The sequence below is a fragment of the Scyliorhinus torazame genome, chromosome 15 (assembly GCF_047496885.1).
Source record: "Scyliorhinus torazame isolate Kashiwa2021f chromosome 15, sScyTor2.1, whole genome shotgun sequence".
In the NCBI taxonomy this organism is placed as follows: domain Eukaryota; kingdom Metazoa; phylum Chordata; class Chondrichthyes; order Carcharhiniformes; family Scyliorhinidae; genus Scyliorhinus; species Scyliorhinus torazame.
The window spans coordinates 156,498,284-156,524,762 of record NC_092721.1 but is presented as its reverse complement, the minus strand read 5'-3'; the positions used below and the strand labels follow the sequence as shown (position 1 = coordinate 156,524,762).

Here is a 26,479-nt window from a genome sequence, read left to right as displayed (position 1 = left end):
TACCCTCCATGGTCGAAACCTCCCATCTGGCAACATACCATGCTGATGGCAGATATGGCCAAATTTCCAATGTCCAATCTGATGAATTCCATTGGGATGACTGACAGGCACCCTGCAACTCACCTGGTGAATTTAAATGAAGCTATTACCTCACAATTCCAGGGACCACCTTACCAGCAAAACAGATTACTGATCAGTGCATTCTGTCACTAATCTGTCCAAATCTATCTCTGCATGTGCACAAAATGACATGAATTATGTTCGGCAACTTTCATATAAAAGCCAGACAGGCACTATTATATTTGTACTTCACATTTGTAGATTGGGATTTGGTTGACGAAACATCTCACACAGGATTTCATTGGCCCTGATAATATCCCAGTCCCAAAGCACACTGCCAAACTTTACCCACATCAAACATAAGTTTCAGATACAGATTAATTCCACACTTAGTCATTGGTTTGAGTCATATCTAAACATGTGTGTTGATCTTTGTTCTGACACATCATAATGCAGCATGGTAGCACAGTGGTTAGCACAATTGCTTCACAGCTCCAGAATCCCAGGTTCGATTGCCGGCTTGGGTCACTGTCTGTGTGGAGTCTGCACGTTCTCCCCATGTCTGTGTGAGTTTCCTCCGGGTTTCCTCCCACAGTCCAAAGATGTGCAGGTTAGGTGGATTGGTCATGCTAAATTACCCTTAATGTCCAAAAGAAGGTTGGGTGGGGTTACGGGGATAGGGTGGAGGTGTTGGCTTGGATAGCGTGCCCTTTCTAAGGGCTGGTGCAGACTCAATGGGCCTAATGGCCTCCTTCTGCACTGTAAATTCTATAATGATTTCAGCTGCAAAAACGACTACTTTAATAAAATCAACAGTAAAACATTTGAAAAATCAAAACTGAGAATAGATTTGTGAAAACTATTGTGACTTTAATCTAATGTAGAGGAAAATGAATTTGGTACAAATTGCTCAGCTTTGTAAATTCTTTGTAAAATGAATCACCTACCCTAATTTTAGCTTGTTATTTATTTAACTAGTGTTGAAACTAGATGCAAAATTGGAAAACGTACATTTTTGTGCACAATACTTCATACCCTTTTTGAGCTGTAAAGAATAACCCTTACACATGACATTTATTGTAACAAATGGTGACACTCTAAAAGAAAATGTACAAAATCAAAATCCTCGATGTAATTACTACGGATTATTGGATCAGTGACCAATTGAAAGTTAAGTGGATATAATAATTAAATTTGGGAATTTGGGAACAGTCAAGTCCTTGAACAGTTGGTTGCTTATGATTTTTACAGCAGATGACATTTTTTTCTGTAGTATTACTAATGACTTTCAGTAATAATTGTATGCAATTTATAAAATAAGAAGTTCATTTTGAATCGACAAGAAGTACTCTTGGTGTTTCTGACAAGGCCTTGGCTTCATCAGTTCTCTTTGGTGTGCTGATTTTTGTCAGGATTATTGTATGCCCTTTATGTTAGATAAATAAAAGCAATTTTCTCTGTAGCATGACTGAGCCAATTGCATAACTGATTTTTGATTACCTTGAAATAACCCAAGTAGAATCTGTTCACCCTTCAAGATCAATTGGAGAATTCTAACCAAAATTCTGAAGCTGTCTGCCTCCTTACTTGCATTACTTAGATTTAATAAGATTAGAATGAAGTGTTATAACTTCAGCCAATTTTTAAAATTTACTCTTTCACAGGACAAGGGCTTCGCTGGATAGGCCAGCAATTTTGTTGCCCATCTCTAATGCCCTTGAAAAGGTGGGGGTGAACCATCTTGTTGAACCACTGCAGACCATGTGGTGTAGGGACACCCACAGAGCTGCGAGAGTGGGAGTTGCAAATTTTGACCCAGCAACAGTGAATGAATGGCAATAAATTCCCAAGTCACGATGTGCGCAGCTTCGTTGGGTAACATGCAAGTTGTGCTAATCCCATGTATCTGCTGCCTTTGTCCTGCTAGGTGGTAGAGCTCATGGGTTTGGAAAAGTCTATCAAAAAAGCATTGGTGAGTAATGACACTTTTAGATGGAGCACACTGCTACCATTGTGTTTTGCTGCTGGAGGGAGTGGATGTTGGAGATGGTAGATGGGGTGACAATCAAGTGGGTTGCTTTGTACTGGATGGTATAATGCTTAAGTGTTGATAGAGTTCCATATATTCAGGCAAGTGGTAAGTATTCCATCAAAATCCTAACTTGTGTCTTGCAGTTGGTGAACAGGTTTTGTGGAGTAATGAGGTGGGGTCCTCGCTACACAATTCTCAACCTCTGATCTGCTCTTGTAGCTTCAGTATTTATATGGCTAACCAAGTTTAGTTTCTGCTCAATGGTAACCCCAAGGATCTTGATAGAGGGGGAATCAGCGATGGAGAAATGGTTAGATTCTGTCTTGTTGGAGATGGTCATTGCCTGGCACTTGTGTGGTATGAGCTGAATGTTGTCTTGCTGAATGTGGACATGGACTGCTTCAGTATTTGAGGAGCTGCAAATGGTGCTGAACATTGTGTAATCATTAGTAAATATCCCAATTTCTGACCTTTTCATGGAGGGAAGGTCATTCATAAAGCTGCTGAAGGTAGTTGGGCCTAAGACATGATTGTAGTATAGGTTTTCTTTATAAATTTACATCATTTTATTCTGTAGCAGACCTTGGTTATGTAATGATCAGCCCTTCATAGATTTAAATATATGAATTAAAGGAAGGAGTAAGCCATTCAGCTCCCTGAACTTGCACCACTATTTGATAAGATCATGGTTGATCTTATTGTGGCCACAACTCTACTTTGCTTTCTACTTTGTATACCCTGCCATTCTATTGTCAGTCAAGAATCTATCTAGCTCAACCTTAAAAATATTCAATGACCCCACCTCCACTACTGAGAAAAATTATTCGCCAGACTATCGACTCTCCAGAAGAAAACAATCTTCTCATCTCTTTCTTAAATGGGAGACTCCTTGGGCTGGATTCTCCATTGGCTGATGCCGAAAGCGGGAAAGTGGATTGGGTGGAGAATCGGTTCAGATGCCAACATCGCGGCAGGCGCCAATTTGACGCCAAATCGCAATGCTCCAGCACCGTCAATTCATTCCGGAATGCATGTACAGTAGGCACCATTTGCATGTCATTAGCGGGCTTGACCCGGTATTCTCTGGGGCCTCTGCGATTCTCCGCCACCGATGGGCCATGTTCCCGATGGCGCGGTTCACTTGTGCTTTTAAAAATTGTGAAACTGGCGTGGCGGCTGCTGAGGGAGAGAGAGGGGGTACGGAAAGTGTACAACATCACCATAGTTTGTTGACAGTTATGCCGCTGGCTGAGGGGCTGTGCCAAGGCAGGGGGGAGTAGAGGGGGTGGCCAGGAGATAGGCTGTGGGGTCGGTATGGACGGGCACGGAACATCATTGCTGCAACCGGCAAGGCAGCCATGCAGCTGCACACTGCTAACAGCCCACTTTGAACTTTGTGCCATGGGTCGTATAGATGTCCCCCCCAGGGCACCCCCCACGTGGCACCGGTGCTAGCCCCTCAGTGGTAGCGGAATCGGTCCAGCTGCGGCACCGGTTTTACTGTCACAAAGTCCACGGATTCTGTATTGGCGTCAGAAACGGAGAAACACGCCATATATTTTTAAACTGTGTCCCCTAATTCTAATTTCTCCCACAAGGGTTCTGGCCCAACTTGTCCTCATAAGGTAACCCCTTCATTCCTGGAATCAATCGAGTGAACCTTTTCTGGATTGATTCTTAAGTAAGGAGACCAAAGGAGACAGTTCTCCAGGTGTGATTTCACTAAAGTCCTGTACAACTGTGGTAAAATGTCACTACTTTTATATTCCATTCCCCTTGCAATAAACAACATTTGCCTTCCTAATCACTTTGCGACACTTGCATTATGACCTTTTGTGATTCACGTACCAGGGTACCTCGATCCCTCTGTACCGCAGAGATCTGCAGTCTCTCCCTATTTAAACAGCACACTTTTTTTGTTCTTTCTGCCAAAGTGGACAAGTTCACATTTTCTTACATTACCTGCCAATTCTTTGCCTCATCATTTAATTTATTTATATCCCTTTGCTGACTCCTTATATTCTCGTTGCAACTTATTCTCCTACCTACCTTTGTGTCATCAGCAAATTTAGCGACCATACAGTCACTCCCTTCAGCCTAGTCATTGAATCACAGAGAATCACAGAATCTTTACAGTGCGGAAGGAGGCCATATCACCCATCGTGTTTGAACCTGCTCTCCGAATGAGCAATGTACTTTGTGCCATTCCATCACCTTCTCCTCATAACCCTGTCACTTTTAAATAATTCCCTTAGAATGCCTTGATTGAACCTGCACCCAACACTATCAGGCAATTCATTCCAGACCGTAACCACTCGTTGTGTGAAAAGGTTTTTTCTGATATTGCATTTGCTACTTTTGTAAATTATCTTAAATCTGTAAGTGTAAAGTTGCAATAGTCCCATGATCGTAGCTACTTTCCCGTTTGAGGAGGAGAGCTGACTGGTGGTGATTTAACCCGAGGATCACCACACCTCAGGTGAGGGGCAAGGTTGAGAAGCCGGCGTCTTCATGAGTAACCTCAGCTGGTACGGGAATTGAACCTGCGCTGCTGACATTGCTCTGCATCATGAACCAGCTGTCTAGCCTAGTGAGCTAACCCCGCCTCCTGAAATCTGCATACATGCTTTCTTGATCATTTCATGCATGTGAATATTTTCTCCCTATCTATTCTGTCTGAAATTTCCTGATTTTGTACTCCTCAATCAACTGTCCTCTCAGATTTCTATTCTCCGAGGAAAAAGGTCCCAACTTTTCCAATTCATCTTCATAAGGGAAGTTTCTCATCCCTGGAATTGTTCTCATGAATTTTTTCTGCACTCTCTCCATTTTCTTCACACCTTTTCTAAAGGGTGGCACTCAGAACTGAATGCAATACTCCAGTGAGGCCTAATTAGTGCCTCATACAAGTTCAACAAAATCCTCTCTGCTCCTGTTAATAAAGCCTTGGATTCTGTATGATTTGTTAACTGCTCTCTCAACCTGTTCAGTCACTTTCAATGACTTATGCACTTATACACCCATGTCCCTCTGCTCTCTTTAGACTTTATCCTTTATCTTATATTGTCTCTCTATGTTCTTTTTACCAAAATGAATCACTTCACATTTCGAGGTACTGAGTTTCATCTGCCACCTGTCTGTCTATTCCTCCAACTTACCTATATTTTTTTGAAGTTCTATATTATCTTTTTCATTGCTCACAATGCTTCTAAGTTTTGTATCATCTACAAATTGTGAAATTGTGCCCTATACATCAAGGTTTAGATCACTAATATACAACAATATCTTCCAAAGGAACTGGATAGGCCATTTAACCTATTAAGCTGTCATTTATGGAGACTATGTATATGGCCTAACTTCATATACATGCATATTCTTTGATACCTTTGGCTAACACAAATCTGTCAATCTCAGTTTTAAGTTGAACAATTGATCCAACATCAATCGCAATTTGTGAAAGAATTCCTAACTTCTACCACACTTTGTGTGAAGACTAATTTCACTCTCAAAAGGCCTGGCTCCAAAATTTATAGTGCTTCGAGTCCAGGATTCCCCAACTGGTGGAAACTGTTTCTCCAAATCTTGCCCATCTTTCTCCCTCAATATCTTGGAAACTTCAATAAAATCACCCAACTTTCTAAACTACAGGAAATACAACCCTAGTTTGAGAATCTGTCCTCATAGCCTAATGATTGCAGTCCAAGAATCATTTTCATAGAATAGAATTTACAGTGCAGAAGGAGGCCATTCAGCCCATCGGGTCTGCACCAGCACTTGGAAAGAGCACTCGTCCTAAGCCCACACCTCCACCCTATCCCAGTAACCCCACCTCAACTTTTTTGGACACTAAGGGCAATTTAGCATAGCCAATCCACCTAGCCTGCACATCTTTGGACTTTGGGAGGAAACCGGAACACCCGGAGGGAACCCACGCAGACACGGAGAGAACATGCAGACTCCGCACAGACATTGACCCAAGCCGGGAATTGAATCTGGGACCCTGGAGCTATGAAGCAACTGTGCTAACCACTGTGCTATCCTGCTGCCGGTTTGTCACAGGCAAGTCTCTATGTACCACACCAACAAGATGGTTTTTACTGGGCTGCAGGGCAAGAGCTCCACTGGGGGAAGGAGGAAATCGGCTTGAGGCATGAGATGGGGCCGAAGGGTATAGGCTCCACTAGGTAGTGTGGGTGGTTACTGCCGTCAGCGCCATGATAGAGAGAGAGCATGTTAAAGAAATGATGTCAGCCACTTGGGGCCAGAATGGGAAGGTCGCTGAGTGAAGTGGTGCTTGAATCTACATTGTTACAAAGTTAAGGCTCCTATAATGTTCTCACCTACTTTTAAAACTGTGCAATGGATACCATCTGGTTCTGGGGGGTGGGGGTTTTGTCCCGGATTCAGTGTTATTTTCCTTGGGATGTTCAGCATATTGACCTCTTCCTCAACTTTAAATATCGATAAAAATGAATTATTCAACATGTCCGCTATTTCCTTACTTTCACTGACAATATTATCATCAACTGTCAGGTTCCCCTGATCACCATCATTTTTCCTAATATCATTGTAAAAAACGTTTTGTGTTGATTTAGATGTTCCTCGCAAATTTTTTTCCGTGCTTTCCTTCTGTTGTAGTTACCATCTGTGTGTCACCCTTTCCTGGTCTTTATCTTTCCCAGTGTGTTGAATTTGTGAATTTTTTCACGCTTTTGCTTTTAATTTTATGTTGTCACCTATCTCTTCAGTCATCCAGTCTTTTTTTTTTAAACAAGTAGAATTCTTGCCCCCTAGGGGTATGAACTAGTTCAGTATCATACTAAATCGTTTTTGAATACCTACCACTGATCTTCTGTCAGTTTACCCATGAACAAACCCATGTACTGCCAAAATTCCACCAGCACATCTCCTGTCCCACCATGGTCGACAACACTCTTGACCACTGCTACTCAAAAATCAAGGGCGCCTACCCTTCCATCCCCCAACCGCACTTTGGGAAATCAGACCAGAAGACGGTGCTCCTTCTCCCGGCATACAAGCAGAAACTCAAGCGGGAGAATCCAGCTAAGAAGGTTGTGCAGTGCTGGTCCGAGGAGACAGAAGAGCTCTTACGTGACTGCTCAGAGACAGTGGACTGGTCCATATTTAAGAATTCAGAGACCAACTTAAATGAGTATGCCACCACCGTCACAGACTTCATCAGCAAATGTGTGGATGGCTGCGTGCCAAAGAAAGCAGTACGTACGTTAACCAACCGGAAACCATGGCTCAATCGCGAGATTGACTCCCTACTGAAGGACAGATCTGAGGCACTCAAGTCAGACGACCCTGACCTATACAAGAAATCCAGGTACAACCTACGCAAAGCCATCCGAGATGCCAAGAGAGAATATCAAACCAAGCTAGAGTCACAGACAGAATCTCGGCGGTTGTGGCAAGGACTAAACAACATAACGGGCTACAAAACGAAGCCGAGCAGTATCTCCGGCAGCAGCGCACCCCTCCCCGATGAACTCAATGCATTCTATGCTCGGTTCAAGCAGGTAACCATCAATCCGCTGTAGAGTGCCCCATCAGCCCATAATTCACCCATACCCACCATCACAGCTTCTACCCACGTCGACGCTACCACAAAGAAAGCACAACAGCGCCTATACTTCCTCAGGAAACTAAGGAAATTTGGCATGTCCACATTAACCCTTACCAACGTTTACAGATACACCATAGAAAGCATCCTATCTGGCTGCATCACAGCCTGGTATGGCAACTGCTCGGCCCAAGACAGCAAGAAACGTCAGAGAGTCATGAACACCGCCCAGTCCATCACACAAACCTGCCTCCTAATCAAAGACCCCTCCCACCCGGCTTATTCACTCTTCCAACTTCTTCCATCGGGCAGGAGATACAGAAGTCTAAGAACACGCACAAACAGACTCAAAAACAGCTTCTTCCCTGCTGTTACCAGACTCCTAAATGACCCTCTTATGGACTGACCTCATTAACACTACACCCTGTATGCTTCATCCGATGCCGGTGCTTATGTAGTACATTGTATACCTTGTGTTGCCCTATTATGTATTTTCTTTTATTTCCTTTTCTTCCCATGTACTTAATGATCTGTTGAGCTGCTCGCAGAAAAATACTTTTCACTGTACCTCGGTACACGTGACAATAAACAAATCCAATCCAATCCAATCCAAAACTTTCTAGTTTACTATGGACAATTTCCATCTCATTGCATTATGTCGTTTTGCCTAAACCTTAGTGGCTACTCAGAACCTTAGTCGGGGATCAACCCTGGTTTGATGAAGAGCGCAGGAGGTGATGGCCGAAATAGCATCCTAACATTTTTAGGCATACTTAAAAATGAGGTGACAACTTGGTGAAACTACAACACAGGAACACCTGCATGCCAAACAGCATCTGCAGCAAGTGGTAGATAGTGGTCAGATATTCCACAACCAAATCAGACTTAAGCTCTGCAGTCCTAACACATCCAGTCATGAATGGTGGTGGACAAGTAAACAACTCACTAGAGGAAGAGATTCCACAAATATTCCCATCCTCAATGATGGGGGAACCCAGTTCAAAATATAAGGCTGAAGCATTTACAATAATCTTTAGCCAGAAATGCCGAATGGATGATCCATCTCGGCCTCCCCAGGTTCACAAGTGCTCAAGCTGTCCATGTCCAAATGGAAATCTGCACAATATCTAGGCTTGGACTGACAAATTACGAGTAACAGGCAATGATTATTTCCAACAAGACGGAATCTAACCATCAGCTTAATATTCAATGGCATTACCATCACTGAATCCCCCACTGTCAATATCCTGGGGATTACCATTGTCCAGTAACTGAACTGAACTAGCCATATAAATACTGTGGCTAAAAAAGCAGGAGAGAGACTAGGAATCCTGCAGCAAATGTTTCACTTCCTGACTTCCCTAAGCCTGTCCACCATCTATAAGGCACAAATCAATTGTGTAATGGAATACTCTCCACTTGCCTGGATGAGTGCAGCTCCAACAACGCTCAAGACATTTGACTCCATCCAGGACAAAAGCCCATTTGGGGAAATGTGGCAGTGGAATTGTCACTGGGCTAGTAATCTAACGATACAGGGTTAATGCTCTGTGGGCCAAGGTTTGAATCCCACTATGGCAGATGGTGAAATTTGAATTCAGTGAAAATCTGGACTTAAAAGTCTTATAATCTCCATGAAACCATTGTTGTAAAAATCCATCTAGTTCACTAATGTCCTTTAGGTAAGTGCCCTCCTTACCTGGTCTGGTCTACGTATGACTTCAGACCCACAGCAATGTGTCTGACTCTTCAAATGGCCTAGCAATGCACTCAGCTGAAGACCATTACAGTTGGCAATAAACACGCCCAGCCAGCTATGCCCACATCCCATGAAGTAATTTTTAAAAATTTGATTGCCACCTGATCTGCAAACATTCATCTCTCCACTACTGATGTGCAGTGTCAGCAGTTTGTGCCATATATAAGATTCACTGCAGGAGATCACCAAGGCTCCTTAGGCAGCACCTTCCAAACCCACGACCACTGCCATCTAGAAGAACAAGGGTGGCAGGCGCATGGGAACCCCACCACCTGAAGGTTCCGCTCCAAGCTACTCACCATCCTGACTTGGAAATATATCACCGTTCCTTCACTGTCGCTGGGTCAGTTTCCTGGAACTCCTTTCCTAACAGCATTGTGGGTGTCCTTACACCACAGATTGCAGTAGTTCAAGAAGGCAGTTCACCACCACCTTCTCAAGGGGTGAACAATAATTGCTGGCCTAACCAGTGAAGCCCACATCACGTGAATAAATTAAAAGGAAATTGGCTGTTAACTAAACCTGGATCATTCCTCCTTAGTAAATCTAACATGGCATGCCTCCTTGTTGGTTCTTTGACATTTCATGTGCAAAGAACAATCCCGGACACACTCAAGGCATATCTTTCTGTCGTCTACTCATCTGCCTGTCTCAATCTAAAAGAAAATTAAGACCCCCCCTCCCCAATAAATTTGGAAACAAAGATGAGGGGCGGGCTCCTCCACTTCATCGACAGTGCACTCACACCCGCGGATTTCCCAACGGCGTAGGGGTGCGCACAATGGGAAACCCCATTGGCTGGCTGGTGGGACGGAGGTTCCGCTACCAGCAGGGATGTGGCACATCAGAAAACGGGTGCGGCAGGACGGAGAATCCCACCTGCAAATTTTAAAACAAAGAGGTTGCTTTCCTGGAGCCAGAACATAGAACACAGAACATTACAGCGCAGTACAGGCCCTTCGGCCCTCGATGTTGCACCGACCTGTGAAACCAATCTAAAGCCCATCTACACTATTCCCTTATCATCCATATGTCGATCCAATGACCATTTGAATGCCCATAGTGTTGGCGAGTCCACTACTGTTGCAGGCAGGGCATTCCATACCCTTACTACTCTCGGAGTAAAGAACCTACCTCTGACATCTGTCCTATATCTATCTCCCCTCAATTTAAAGCTATGTCCTCTCGTGCTGGACATCACCATCTGAGGAAAAAGGCTCTCACTGTCCACCCTATCTAATCCTCTGATCATCTTGTATGCCTCAATTAAGTCACCTCTTAACCTTCTTCTCTCTAATGAAAACAGCCTCAAGTCCCTCAGCCTTTCCTCATAAGATCTTCCCTCCATACCAGGCAACATTCTGGTAAATCTCCTCTGCACCCTTTCCAATGCTTCCACATCCTTCCTATAATGCGGTGACCAGAATTGCACGCAATACTCCAAATGCGGCCGCACCAGGAAGTTTTGTACAGCTGCAACATGACCTCATGGCTCCGAAACTCAATCCCTCTACCAATAAAAGCTAACACACCTTATGCCTTCTTAACAACCCTCTCAACCTGGGTGGCAACTTTCAGGGATCTATGTACATGGACACCGGATCTCTCTGCTCATCCACAGTGCCAAGAATCTTACCATTAGCCCAGTACTCTGTCTTCCTGTTATTCCTTCCAAAATGAATCACCTCACACTTTTCTGCATTAAACTCCATTTGCCACCTTTCAGCCCAGCGCTGCAGCTTATCTATGTCGCTCTGTAACTTGTAACATCCTTCCGCACTGTCCACAACTCCACCGACTTTAGTGTCATCTGAAAATTTACTCACCCATCCTTCTATGCCCTCCTCCAGGTCATTTATAAAAATGACAAACAGCAGTGGCCCCAAAACAGATCCTTGTGGTACACCACTAGTAACTGGACTCCAGTCTGAACATTTCCCATCAACCACCACCCTTTGTCTTCTTCCAGCTAGCCAATTTCTGATCCAAACTGCTAAATCACCCTGAATCCCATGCCTCCGTATTTTCTGCAGTAGCCTACCTTATCAAACGCTTTACTGAAATCCATATACACCACATCAACTGCTTTACCCTCATCCACCTGTTTGGTCACCTTCTCAAAGAACTCAATAAGGTTTGTGAGGCACGACCTACCCTTCACAAAACCGTGTTGACTATCTCTATTCAAATCATTCCTTTCCAGATGATTATGTATCCTATCTCTTATAAACCTTTCCAAGATTTTGCCCACAACAGAAGTAAGGCTCACTGGTCTATAGTTACCGGGGTTGTCTCTACTCCCCTTCTTCAACAAGGGGACAACATTTGCTATCCTCCAGTCTTCTGGCAGTATTCCTGTAGACAAAGATGACTTAAAGTTCAAAGCCAAAGACTCAGCAATCTCCTCCCTAGCTTCCCAGAGAATCCTTGGATAAATCCCATCCGGCCCAGGGGACTTATCTGTTTTCACACTTTCCAGAATTGCTAACACCTCCTCCTTATGAACCTCAAGCCCTTCTAGTTTAGTATCCTGAATCTCAGTATTCTCCTCGACAACACTGTCTTTTTCCTGTATGAATACTGATGAAAAATATTCATTTAGCACCTCTCCTATCTCCTCGGACTCCAAGCACAACTTCCCACTACTGTCCTTGACTGGCCCTACTCTTACCCTAGTCATTCGTTTATTCCTGACATATTTATAGAAATCTTTAGGGTTGTCCTTGATCCTACCTGCCAAAGACGTCTCATGCCCCCTCCTGGCTCTTCTTAGCTCTCTCTTTAGGTCCTTCCTAGCTAACTTGTAAATCTTGAGCGCTCTAACTGAACCTTCATGTCTCATCTTTACATAAGCCTCCTTCTTCCTCTTGACAAGTGTTTCGACTGCTTTTGTAAACCACGGTTCCCTTGCTTGACCACGTCCTCCCTGCCTGACAGGTACATACTTATCAAGGACATGCAGTAGCTGTTCCTTGAACAAGCTCCACATTTCCATTGTGCCCATTCCCTGCAGTTTTTCTCTCCATCCGATGCATCCTATGTCTTGCCTCATCGCATCATAATTGCCTTTCCCCCAGATATATCTCTTGCCCTGCGGTATATACCTATCCCTTTCCATCACTAAAGTAAACTTAATCGAACTGTGGTCATTATCACCAAAGTGCTCACCTACCTCCAAATCTAACACCTGTCCTGGTTCATTACCCAGTACCAAATCCAATATGTTAATCCAGATGTAAATAGTATTAGACGATTTCGAACAGCATGCAGGAGAACCTCAGTGTAAAGTCACATTTTATCAAATGTCCTGTGTTGTGAACAATATATAATTTAAAAATTGAATACATATATATATTTGTGTATTAAATAAGGTCAAAGAGTGTTCCGGTTTCATTTGGGTTTTATTTGTGAACATTGGTGTCAGTAAGCTTGGATGGACACCTGATTGAAAGGTCAGGCATTTGGAATTGTTTATAAATACACATTTTAATGTTGTGTTACAACCCTTGAAGGTAAAGATGGGTTAAAATATAATGATTGTGGAGAGCAATTAACACAAAGTAGAAAAAACATAATTGTTGCCTATCGACAGTGGTTCAGGGACATAGGCACAGAAAAAGGCAGAAGAGGGAGCTGTATTTGTGGCAGAGTGAAGACGGGGATTTCCAGCTCCCTGAGAAGAAAACACTACAAGGCTATTGAGACATTAGTTCTGTAAAGATTTAATCACCTGCTAATGCTCGCATTCCAAGCATTGTCTGGCATCTTTGAATCTGTCTATATATATGTTTCTGGAACATACCTCTTCATTCACTTGAGGAAGGAGCAGCGCTCCGAAAGCTAGTGACATCGAAACAAACCTGTTGGACTTTAACCTGGTGTTGTAAGACTTCTTACTGTGCTCACCCCAGTCCAACGCCGGCATCTCCCCATCGAGACATTAGTTGACTGAGCAGTCAGTTATCGCACTCCGTGAAGTGATATGCTCCCAGAAGGCTGAGTTCAGAGTGCAGTTTTTGGGTGTCTCTGGGAGAGAGATGAGTTGGGGAGAAAGCACCTAGTTAATGTTCAGCACCTAGTTAATGCTCATTTGCAGCTACACCAGTCCCAAGCAAGAAATCTTCGTGTCTCAAGCCATTGGTAACTCTTCATTGGTTTATGCCTCTGAAAAGATATTGCTGGGGTAAATCTGAAGCATCTTCTTGCGTTTGTATTGAGATCTTTCCAACCTTTTTGTCTGGTCCGTTTTTCTTGTTTAATAAATATTTTATTCTTTACGAAAGCTTGTCAGCAGATTCCTGTGAATTTATTCAGTAACTTTCCTCCACAGTTTCAAATAAAAACATTTCGGATCCATCAAGCTGGGTTTCACTGTAGAATCTGACCTGTCCAGTATCAACATCAGCTGAATGTTAACACCAGCCCTTACGTGGGCAAATTCGTGAGTCATGTTATGAGAATTTGAAATTTAAACCTTACAAAAATATATCTGGCTAGGCAGCGTACTCGGAATATGTGCTCAAGCCACACGAGATGTAGTCGTTACACGATTCCAATCTACAGACGATATGGGAACCTTTTGTGAGCTGCATTATATTAAAATATCGAACTAGATTGGGGACTCCTCTCAGTGATTAGGATTCATTAACTGACGGTTTACGGAATAGGATTCCGATCAAAGAAAAGCGCAGACGGATCAAACGGTCCACGGGCATCGCTGTTCCAGAATCCTGGTTCAGGATGGACAGATCAGGTACTTCACGTATTAACACTAACAGGAAGCCGCCTGAAATTCCGGAGTTGAAGAGCAGTCTGGCAAAGTTCAGGGTTAACAGATGCAGGAAATTATTCGGAGGCACAGTTTTGTTCCCAGGCTGTGCTCAATAATAAGAGCGGCGCTGGGACGGCAGACTCCTGTAGCAAAGATGCCAAATAACAGCAGCAAAATATCCCCCATGTCCCCAGATAGTTAGACAATTATTACAATGGGGGAAAAAACACGAACAAGACCAATAGCGACTTTTTACGAAGGTTTGATGAGGTTTATTTTGGTAACGATTCTTTATTGTGACACAATGGAAACCAATACTCCTCGTGTAAAACAAACACTTTAGACTGTCCCGATTCCTCTCAAAATGTGGTTCGAGCCTCGAGCCCGGGAAACTGTTCAACTAATATAGAAATAGCACCAAAAATAAAAGTAACAGAGAACTTAAGCAACTTCAAATTAAGCACTTAACAATGCTCATGAAATGCAGCCTTCCCCGTGGCTACCTTTCCCGGTGTAATTTATAAAATAAAATACTTTCCAATATTCAGCGAGACCACGTTTCTAAATTCCGAGGCAGAAGGAGGGCTTCGCTGACACCAACTTTCACAGTTACACCATGTCTCCATTGAATACAAAGCAAAATCATGACACTCGATTACGTTTTAATGTAGCTCATTATTGCAGTCGATGAAACATCTTTGCAACCGATTAGGTGGTTTATAACCTGAACGAGAAGGCAGCGAGTATACCCCCCATACTTTTAAGGATGATCTGGGAGTCTAGCCGCCGTGGTTAGAAAGGAGGAGCTAAATCTATTCCGCCTCTAAAATTCAACGAAGTTTCAACTCCAGAATTTAGAAATTTCACTAAATGTTTCGGGATTTGTTAGTCATTTATCGTACTGGACACGCATCCTTCAACCTGTTTGTTTCAATGTTTATTTTCCAAAACAAAAACAGATTTAGCCCCATTCAGGGTAAGAGGTGTGATCGCGTGTGATCAAACTTAACAGAACTCCAAATCAACACTATTCTTATTAAACCTTTACCAAACTTTAAGTATAACCTTACAAAACTGACCACACTTTCTGATATCCTCACTATAAATCACTCTTAATCATTGTTCTTCGTTTTTCAACGAAACCCTGCTGCTAACATAGTCAGATGCTCCGTGGTTTGTAAGGAGGCAACTCCTCCGAGTCCGCGTCCGCGTCTAAAATTCAACACAGACACAAAGCCCAGGCATGTTTCCCACTTACTATTCACCAAGACGAATACATTTGCACAATAGAATGATAATCCTATCAGACCACGTCTAATACAACCATTAATTCTCCAAATCTTCACGTGGCGCGCCTCCCAATGTGAAATGATCCACTGGTCAGTGGTTTCCAAGTTGACACAGTGACCTGGTGAGCGGCGTAAATCAGTGGTTAAATGGAAGAGAAGGTCTTACCGTTCAGCTGGCCGAGCACAAACAGGTAAGGGAGTATCATGGCGGTGTGTGCGGGCCAGGAGCCGGGAAAGATGCTGAGGTGTTCGCCTGGATTCTACCCCAGCTCACATCTCTCCGAGCCACTGATAAAGCTGGAGTCCAGCAGGCGCCACTCGAGCTGTGCTGAAGGCTGAGAAAGCTCGCACTCCATTTATTCCAAAGCGTTATATAATCTTCCACCTGACCGTGGAAGAAAGTCCCACCTCTGACCACTCAGTGATCAGCCTGAGCTGGGACCAGTGAATCAGGGGGCAGGGAGGGGGAGGACTGATTTGCCTCTGTCACTGCAAGTAAAACACTTACTGAGAAACTGCGAGGAAGCCAAAGGCTGATCCGTTCGCAGTTGGCAAATCCTGAACACATTCACTTGGAAGTGTCTCGCTGCAGGAAAGCGGCACCCTAATAATCGAGTGAGCTGTCATCAAATTAACTCAGTACGAAGTCTTACAACACCAGGTTAAAGCCCAACGGGTTTGTTTCGATGTCACTAGCTTTCGAAACAAACGTGTTGGACTTTAACCTGGTGTTGTAAGACTTCGTACTGTGCTCACCCCAGTCCAACGCCGGCATCTCCACATCATCAAATTAACTGTGATGAAGAGATGCCGGCGTTGGACTGGGGTGAGCACAGAAAGAAGTCTTACAACACCAGGTTAAAGCCCAACAGGTTTGTTTGGAATCCCTAGCTTTCGGAGCGCAACTCCTTTATCAGATTCACCCGAGGAAGGAGCTGTGCTCGAAAGCTAGTGATTTGTATCAAATTAACTGATTTACAAAGGATCTTAATCACGAACCCGAAACTTGTTATTATCATCATAGTGGGATGATCCTCCCCAAAATATTGATACATTTAATTTCCACACCAATTATAATTTTAACACCAACAGTAATTTTCATGGTAGCTTCACTGCAGTGTTAATGTCAGCCTGCTTGTGACACTAATAAAGATTATTATTATGTGTCCTTCAACTCAATTGAACTTCCCCTGCCATATTCCAAACAAAGAATGACATGCTAGTTCAAACCAAATCCTGCTTTGCTGGATGTCTTTGCTGCACCCCCTGTACCCTTTGACTCCCTTGTCCATCAAAAATCTGCCCACCACAGCCTTGAATATTTCAGTGGTCCATCCTCCACTGGTTTGAGGAACACAATTCCCACCCTCTGAGCGAAGAAATTCCTCTTCATCACTGTCTTAAACTGTGGCCCTTTGCTCTCGATTACCCAACAAGCAGAAGCACCCTCTCAACATCTGCCCTGTCAAAGCCTCTCAGAATTTTATGTTTCAATAAGATCACCTCTCATTCTCCTAATATAGATCCTCAATGGGATAATGGAAAGTGGAGTTGAGGATTATCACATCAGATCAGTCATGATCTCAGTGAATGGTGGAGCAGACTAGATGGGCCGAATGGCCTACTTCTGCTTATGGTCTTCCTGTGTTTTATCCATTCAACTCATTTTTGAGCAATCACCTGGTTCTGCTCCCATGTGGCCCATTCTCTTTACTCCAGCAGCACAGCTTTATGCCAAACAATTTAGTTTCTATTACTTAGTGACACATGTTCAGAGATTTCTAACCCAACACAGTTTTCTCCATCTTATTTGCAACCCCATTCACTCCTACTGCCAATTGTCTGCTGTGTTTCTGAGTCAGAAGATTATGAGTTCAAGATCCACTCCACAGTACTGGATTGCAAAATTCTAGGCAGACACTCCAGATCAAGTGCTGCACTTTTGGAAATCTTGTTGTTTGGTAATAAATTAGAGTTTCTTCCACCATTTCCACCAACCCCAGCATGATGCCACCACCAAACTCACCTTCCCCTCCTGTCAGGATTTCAAAGGGAACTTCCCGCTATGACACCCCGATCCATTCCTCTATCACTCCCAACACCTCATCCCATTTTCACAGCACCTTTCTGTGCAATCGCAGGAGTAACATCTTCCCTTTTACCGTCTCTCTCCAAGGGGCTGGTTTAGCACAGTGGGCTAAATAGCTGGCTTGTAATGCAGAACAAGGCAGCAGCGCAGGTTCAATTCCCGGCCTCCCCGAACAGGTGCTGGAATGTGGCGACTAGGGGTTTTCACAGTAACTTCATTGAAGCCTACTTGTGACAAGAAGTGATTATTATTATAAAGGGCCCAAACTCACCTACCAGGGGAAGCAGTGATTTCCTTGTACCTCTTTCAACTTAGCTATTGTATTCGCTGCTCACAAGCGGCCTCCTCTGTCATGATATGCAGACATGCAGATAAAGATATACAGACAGGCACAGACAGGCAGCTAATGAACACAGAGAACAGGACATGACCAATGAGCAGGCAGGACACTCAGGGGTGGTATCTCACTATAAAAGGCACAAGGCACTCACACTCCGCCTCTTTCCACTGATGAACATCTACAGAGTGAGTCAGGGTGTATGTACAGTATCACACCTCCAGCACGTGGCTAAGAGCTAGTCTGGTTCAGTCAGTCAGAGTAACCACACTTAGGTTAGCAGAGAGTCAAACTCATAGAGAACTGTGCTAATCTGGTTCAATAAATCAGATTGAACTAACCTCAAGGTCTGGAGTATCTTTTGGTTAAAGCTGCATCCAGTTGCAGCCTGTGTTATCCCAGAGTACATAACACGACATGCTACCAGGAGACTGCTTAATCTAGGCAGTTTTCCTCAGTCCGTTCCGTGACGACCAGCGAATGTATCCCGGCACCATGGAGAAGATTCAGGCTCCTCACCAGCTCAGGACCTCCGGCAATCTCAGTACCAACTGGCGGACATTCAAGCAAAAGTTTCTGCTGTACATCGAAGCTTCAGACCTTGTGGGTGCGTCTGATGCAAGGAAGGTCACTCTTCTCCTCTCAACAGCGGGTGATCAAGCCATCGAACTCTTCAACTCTTTTCACTTCACCGAAGGCCACGACAAGACAAAGTTTCAGACCATCCTGGACAAGTTTGACAGTCACTGTGAAGTGGACACCAATGAAATCTTCGAGCGCTACATATTCAAACAGCGTCGACAAGGTAAAGATGAATCTTTCAACTCCTTCTTTACTAATCTCCGCCTGCTATCGCTGTCCTGCAACTTTGGTGATATTGCTGACTCCATGATCAGAGACCAAATCATTTTTGGAGTTCACTCTGATCTTCTGAGAGAACAGTTACTGAAAACCAAGCATGTGATCCTGCCAGTCGCGATTGAAACATGCACAGTGCATGAGCACAGCAAAAATCGCTATGCCCAGTACAAATCGGCTGAAAATGAGAAACCTGCCTCCCACGAGGCAGAGAGTGTGCAGGCCATCTCCCGGATGCAGCACCTCAGCATTGATGAAAGCAGCCATATCGCGCGCTTTTCCCAGGGCCCCACGCATGCGCGATGCGAATGGAATAACGAAGCGGCCGACACCCGCACTGCGCATGTGCGACGATGCGCGGAGCATCAGGACACCAACGTCATGACATGCGCGAACTGCGGCAACGCCCACTTAAAGAAACACTGCCTTGCAAGAGGCAGGCGATGTTTAAACTGCAGGAAGCCTGGACACTATGCAGCCTTGTGCAGGTCTGCACCACCAGTCAGGGGCCAGCGCTCCCAATTCCGACGACGGCGCGTTCAGAGTGTGCAACGATTACAGGATTCTGATCCTGGCAGCACAATGGAGCCAGAGGAAGGATGCCTGACAAAGATTGTCTCGGCATCGGAGATCGTCCATCGCATCATGGAGCAGATGATGGAGGGCATTGAAGGGGTTCGTGTGTACATGGACGACATCATCATATGGTCCACGACCCCTGAAGAGCATGTTTCCCGTCTCCAGCAGGTATTCCGTCGTGTTCATGCCAATGGCCTGAAGCTGAACAGGTCCAAATGTTGCTTTGGCATGTCAACACTCAAGTTCCTAGGTGACCAGATCTCTCAGTAGGGCGTGCGCCCGGACACAGACAAGGTCAAGGCCATCGAAGCCATGAAGGTCCCTGAAGACAAGAAGGCGGTGTTGCGCTTCCTGGGCATGGTCAATTTTCTGGGCAAGTTCATCCCAAACCTGGCCTCACACATCACAGCCCTACGAAACCTGGTGAAAAAGTCCACGGCCTTTGAGTGAAAGGCAGCCCTTCAGGCAGAGTGGCTGGAGCTGAAAGCCAAGCTCACCACCGCACCCGTCTTGGCATTTTTCGACGCAGACAGGGAGACGAAGATCTCGACAGATGTGAGCCAGGATGGCACCGGTGCGGTGCTGCTTCAACGCGATGACACTTCATCCTGGGCACCGGTAGCCTACGCATCGAGAGCCATGACGCCCACTGAAACAAGGTATGCGCAAATGGAGAAGGAATGCCTGGGTCTTCTCACTGGCATTCTCAAGTTTCACGACTATGTCTACGGCCTGCCGACATTCACTGCCGAGACGGATCATAGGCCTCTGGTCCACATTATCCACAAGGACCTGAACGACTTGACGCCTCGGTTGCAGCGGATCCTCCTCAAACTCAGAAGGTACGACTTTGACTTAGTGTACACGCCTGGCAAGGAGCTCATCATCGCTGATGCACCCTCCCGACGTCTGATGAGAAGGTGGTTCATATCCGCGAGGATACAACCAAAGACCCCCTCTTGCAGCGTGTCATGCACCACCTCGCCAATGGCTGGCAGAAAGGGCAGTGCCCTCAATTTTACAATGTAAAGGACGACCTGACGGTGATTGATGGTATCCTCCTCAAGCTGGACCGGATTGTCATTCCACTCAGTCTCCAGAGCTTGGTGCTCCGCCAAATCCATGAGGGACACCTGGGCGTCGAGAAGTGCAGACGCAGAGCCAGGCATGCTGTCTACTGGCCCGGTATTAGCCAGGACATCTCGAACATGGTCGTCAACTGTGCGACCTGTCGCGCTTCCAACCAGCGCAGAGCAAGGAGACGCTCCAGCAGCATGAAATCGAGACCTCCCCGTGGTCCAAGGTTGGCATCTACCTCTTTTGTGCAAATGGTCATGACTACGTGTTGATTATTGACTATTTCTCCAATTACCCTGACGTCGTGAAGCTCTTGGACCATCATCAAGGCCTGTAAGGAGACATTCTCCAGGCATGGTATCCCACTCACTGTCATGAGTGACAATGGCCCGTGCTTCAGCAGCCACGAGTGGTCTATGTTTGCCAAGTCATACCATTTCAAACATGTCACTTCCAGCCCACACTATCCGCAGTCCAATGGGAAGGTTGAAAAAGGGGTGCACATTGTGAAACAGCTCATCTGCAAGGCCACGGATTCTGCTTCTGACATCTACCTCGCGCAGTTTGCGTACAGGGCGACCCCACTGTCCACTGGCATGTCGCCGGCTCAGCTCCTGATGAACAGCGACCTGCGGACGACACTTCCAGCCATACACTTGCCCAACCTGGATCACCTCCCGGTACCGCAGAAGGTGCAGCAGCTCCAAAACCAGCAAAAGCAGGGCTATGATGCTCATGCCACCGATTTGCCTGTGTTATCCCCGGCAGACACTGTCAGAATCAAGATACCGGATGGTGGCTGGTCTGCTCCAGCTGTCGCTGTTCAACAGGCTGCGTCCCGCTCATATATTGTACGTATGGCCGATGGTTCTGTTGTGCGACGAAACAGACGGGCACTGCGCAAAGTTGCCTGCCCGCAACCGCTTTCTTCTCCGTTTCCGTCCGTTGTTTTGCCACCTCCTGAATCCTCGAACTACGAGGCCACCAATCAGGCTTCCATCCCACCTGTCAAGGTGCCATCATCCCCACCACCACCTCTCCAGCGGTCGACAAGGATCAGACGCAAGCCCCAGAGACTGGACTTATGAACATTTGTTTTGTTTGCTATGTTCTGTTTTCTCACATTAGACAGCTGTCTTCACATGTAAATACGTTCACATATGCCACCGCTTGTTAATATGTTAATATATGCCACCACATGTAAGTATGTTCCCATGTGCCAACAAAACATAACAAAAAGGGGGGAGATGTCATGATACGCAGACATTCAGATAATGATATACAGACAGGCACAGACAGGCAGCTAATGAACACAGAGAACAGGACAGGACCAATGAGCAGGCAGGACACTCAGGGGTGGTATCTCACTATAAAAGGCACAAGGCACTCACACTCCGCCTCTTTCCACTGATGAACATCTACAGAGTGAGTCAGGGTGTATTTACAGTATCACACCTCCAGCACGTGACTAAGAGCTAGTCTGGTTCAGTCAGACAGAGTAACCACACTTAGGTTAGCAGAGAGTCGAACTCATAGAGAACTGTGCGAACTGTGCTACTGGTTCAATAAATCAGATTGAACTAACTTCAAGGTCTGAAGTATCTTTTGGTTAAAGCTGCATCCAGTTGCAGCCTGTGTTATCCCAGAGTACATAACACAACATCCTCTACGCCGGGGAAACTAAATGCAGACTGGATGACTGCTTTGCGGAACACCTTCACTCAGTCCACAAGTATGATCTCGACCTTCCTGTCGCTTGCCATTTCAATTCGCCACCTTGCTTTCAAACTCATATTTCTGTCCTTGCCCTGCTGCAATGCTGCACTGAAGTCCAACACAAGCTGGAGGAACAGTACTTCATTTTTTAATTTTGCACTTTGCAGCATTCTGGACTCAATATTGAGTTCAACAGCCTTAGACAATGATTTTTTTGTTTTCCCAAGTGCATGCCTGTATCTTGTTCCTTGTATTCAGACAGAGATGGCCAGTATTCTTCCATTAATACCTACTCTGGACCAATGCTTTCTTTCTTTACGACTACTATTGCCATTCCCTTTGCTTTTTTTCCCCACAACATCTTTGTCTTTGAATCTACCCTGTCCTCAAACCAATCCCTGACTGTCACTTTCCACCTGACTCCCCCACCCCCCTTTTTCAGCAGCATAACACCCATCACATTTCTGCCTCCCTTCACATCAACTCTGTTTTTCTCTCCACTGGAAGTGGTGTTCTGAGCACATCTTACAAAGGCTAGAATGAGTTGATTTTTGAAGGGGTGGATGATAGATGCGATCAGTGTCTGAGGGTCCCAGTACATCATACGCACATGTTCTGGTCATGTGCAAGGCTGACAGACGTCTGGAGGTCCTTTTTTGAGACTGTCGGCAATCCTGAACATTGGGTTGGAGCTTTGCCCATTGGTGGTGATTTGGGGGGTTTCAGGACAGGGGAGGGGCAGACATCCTGGCCTTTGCCTCACGTAATTTAAGAAATTACCTGGACATTATCAACATGCATTTTAGTGGACATTTAATACATTTCCTTCATTACAACACTAACTACACTTCCAAAATACTTCATTGACTGTACAACACATCAACATGGCCTGAGGCTATGAAAAGCTCGATGTAAATGCCACAATTCCTCATTCATGATGTTGTTTGTTCAACAAAACCCAAGATTATTCATAGAAATGTATTCATAAATGTAACTTGTTCTTATGGACTTAGTTTCTCTCTATGATCCCATTCCTAACAAATGCACTGATTTGATGTTATAAAGAGTAATGTTTTGGTCTACCGTCTATCCAATACCTTATTGTGCAAATATTTATATGATCAATGTTCATCAATGTATCAAATGTGAGAAATACAACTTTGCTGACTCTTTCACCTGTCACTCCAACTAATGGTTTTTAACATCCCAAATAAATGGTTTCGCCTAAGTATTGACTGCTTTTGATCCAAATTAAGTTTATGGCAGCATAATAACATGAATGATTCTAAAACCTCTTTTGGATTGAATCGATAAAAAACTTCAAAATGTGTCAGTCTTCCAGAACTTTTAAAATATTTTTACAATTGGTACTAGTGGTTAGTCATGTCCCATGAGTGGATGCTGGCTCGATAAATCCTAACTTTTATTTTTTTGTTTGGAGATGTAGATGGACAGAGTCACAGGACTAGTGATTAACTTTTTAAAAAAGAATGAAACATTTGTTAAACAAAAAAAGATGAGCAATAATACACTAGTCCTTCACCCCAGCTCAACCTTTACACACATATACAAATTTGGAAGGATAACATAAATTACAAAATCTTATGTAAGGACAGAGAAGCCCGCTTGATTGTTCCCCCTTCCACAAACAATCAATCCCTCCACCACTGACGAACAGTAGCAGCCGTGTGTACCATGTACAAGATGCAGTGTAGGAACTCGCCAAGGTTCCTTCGGAGCACCTTCCTAACCCATGACCACTACCATCTAGAAGGACAAGAGCAGCAGATACTTGGGAACCCCAGCTTGGAGATTCTCTTTCAAGTCAATCACCACCCTGACGTGGAAATATATCGCTGTTCCTTTACTGTCACTGGGTCAAAGTCCTCCCTAACAGCATTATGGGTGTACAGAACAGAACAGAACAGAAAATACAGCACAGAACAGGCCCTTCGGCCCACGATGTTGTGCCGAACCTTTGTCCTAGGTTAATCATAGATTATCATTGAATTTACAGTGCAGAAGGAGGCTATTCAGCTCCTTGAGTCTGCACCAGCTCTTGGAAAGAGCACCCTACCCAAACTCAACACCTCCACCCAACACCAAGGGCTATTTGGACATTAAGGGCAATTTATCATTGGCCAATTCACCTAACCCGCACATCTTTGGACTGTGGGAGGAAACCGGAGCACCCGGAGGAAACCCACGCAGACACGGGGAGGACGTGCAGACTCCGCATAGACAATGACCCAAGCCGGAATCGAACCTGGGACAATGGATCTGTGAAGCAATTGTGCTATCCACAATGCTACCGTGCTGCCAATGCTACCGTACCTACACCTCAGGTAATGGAGTGATTCAAGAAAGCAGCTCCCCACCACCTTTTCAAGAGCAACTAGGGATGGACAATAAATGCTGCCCTAACCAGCAACACCCACGTCCCATAAAGACAGTTTCAGAAAATACACAGTCAATGTCAACCAAAAGGTGAACTGTGGTCAGACACACCGCACTCTGAAACAAGCGAAAGATGCCACCCAAACCAACCTCTGTGGATTTCTCATCAAATCCCCCCAGATGCTTGTCACACTGTGAGCCAACTGGTCTCACTGGAATTATGGCTTTCACATGAGGGTCTCCAGACTCTGCGCTCAATAAACACACTTGGAGTCTTCTCCTGAACAACGCTTTCTCTCCGATACTTACACAAAGACCCTTATCCGATTTCAACCTCTCCTTTCAGTATTCCTTTGCCCTGGGGCACCACATACATTCAAACTTCCACACAATCTCCCAGGCACCCAGCCATGCCAACAGAACACCACTGCTTCCCAGGCTGTATTAAGGTGTCACAAAACTTTTTCACCTCAGATGTCTGGCATCTTGCAAGCCAACATCTCCAGATTTGCACCTTGCAGCCCTGTCTTTAACTGAAAGCCTTTCTCTGTCACTTTCATTAACTTCAGCGAACCATCGCTTGTTCAGATCCTGATTCTTTGTTCCTTTAACTTCCTGGAACTCGCTTTGTTCCATTCCCTGATTTTTGACTGATCGTTAGCTTCTGGAACTTTCTTGCTGTCTCTCTGGGTTATTCTGCCTCTATTGGCAGATTCTGCTTTCTGTCCTAACCTGTCTGCTCTCTGTCCTAACCTGTCTGCTTTCTGTCCTAACCTGTCTGCTCTCTGTCCTAACCTGTCTGCTCTCTGTCCTAACCTGTCTGCTCTCTGTCCTAACCTGTCTGCTCTCTGTCCTAACCTGTCTGCTTTCTGTCCTAACCTGTCTGCTTTCTGTCCTAACCTGTCTGCTCTCTGTCCTAACCTGTCTGCTTTCTGTCCTAACCTGTCTGCTCTCTGTCCTAACCTGTCTGCTTTCTGTCCTAACCTGTCTGCTCTCTGTCCTAACCTGTCTGCTCTCTGTCCTAACCTGTCTGCTTTCTGTCCTAACCTGTCTGCTTTCTATCCTAACCTGTCTGCTTTCTGTCCTAACCTGTCTGCTCTCTGTCCTAACCTGTCTGCTTTCTGTCCTAACCTGTCTGCTCTCTGTCCTAACCTGTCTGCTCTCTGTCCTAACCTGTCTGCTTTCTGTCCTAACCTGTCTGCTTTCTGTCCTAACCTGTCTGCTTTCTGTCCTAACCTGTCTGCTTTCTGTCCTAACCTGTCTGCTTTCTGTCCTAACCTGTCTGCTCTCTGTCCTAACCTGTCTGCTTTCTGTCCTAACCTGTCTGCTTTCTGTCCTAACCTGTCTGCTTTCTGTCCTAACCTGTCTGCTCTCTGTCCTAACCTGTCTGCTTTCTGTCCTAACCTGTCTGCTTTCTGTCCTAACCTGTCTGCTTTCTATCCTAACCTGTCTGCTCTCTGTCCTAACCTGTCTGCTCTCTGTCCTAACCTGTCTGCTCTCTGTCCTAACCTGTCTGCTTTCTGTCCTAACCTGTCTGCTCTCTGTCCTAACCTGTCTGCTCTCTGTCCTAACCTGTCTGCTTTCTGTCCTAACCTGTCTGCTCTCTGTCCTAACCTGTCTGCTCTCTGTCCTAACCTGTCTGCTCTCTGTCCTAACCTGTCTGCTTTCTATCCTAACCTGTCTGCTCTCTGTCCTAACCTGTCTGCTTTCTATCCTAACCTGTCTGCTCTCTGTCCTAACCTGTCTGCTTTCTGTCCTAACCTGTCTGCTCTCTGTCCTAACCTGTCTGCTTTCTGTTCTAACCTGTCTGCTTTCTATCCTAACCTGTCTGCTCTCTGCCCTAACCTGTCTGCTTTCTGTCCTAACCTGTCTGCTCTCTGTCCTAACCTGTCTGCTTTCTGTCCTAACCTGTCTGCTCTCTGTCCTAA

General features: G+C 45.1%; 1 protein-coding gene across 2 annotated transcripts in view; it reads right to left on the bottom strand.

Annotated features, from left to right (window-relative positions):
• Window positions 1–15,812, bottom strand: part of rxfp2b (relaxin family peptide receptor 2b) — a 246,366-nt gene extending 230,554 nt beyond the window's left edge. For both annotated transcript variants that reach the window (XM_072476985.1, XM_072476986.1), the window contains exon 1: window positions 15,665–15,812. In XM_072476985.1, coding sequence (XP_072333086.1) covers window positions 15,665–15,704 — 40 coding nt within the window. In that variant the 5' untranslated portion in view covers window positions 15,705–15,812. The remainder of the gene's footprint in view (window positions 1–15,664) is intronic.
• Window positions 15,813–26,479: the final 10,667 nt, after the last annotated feature.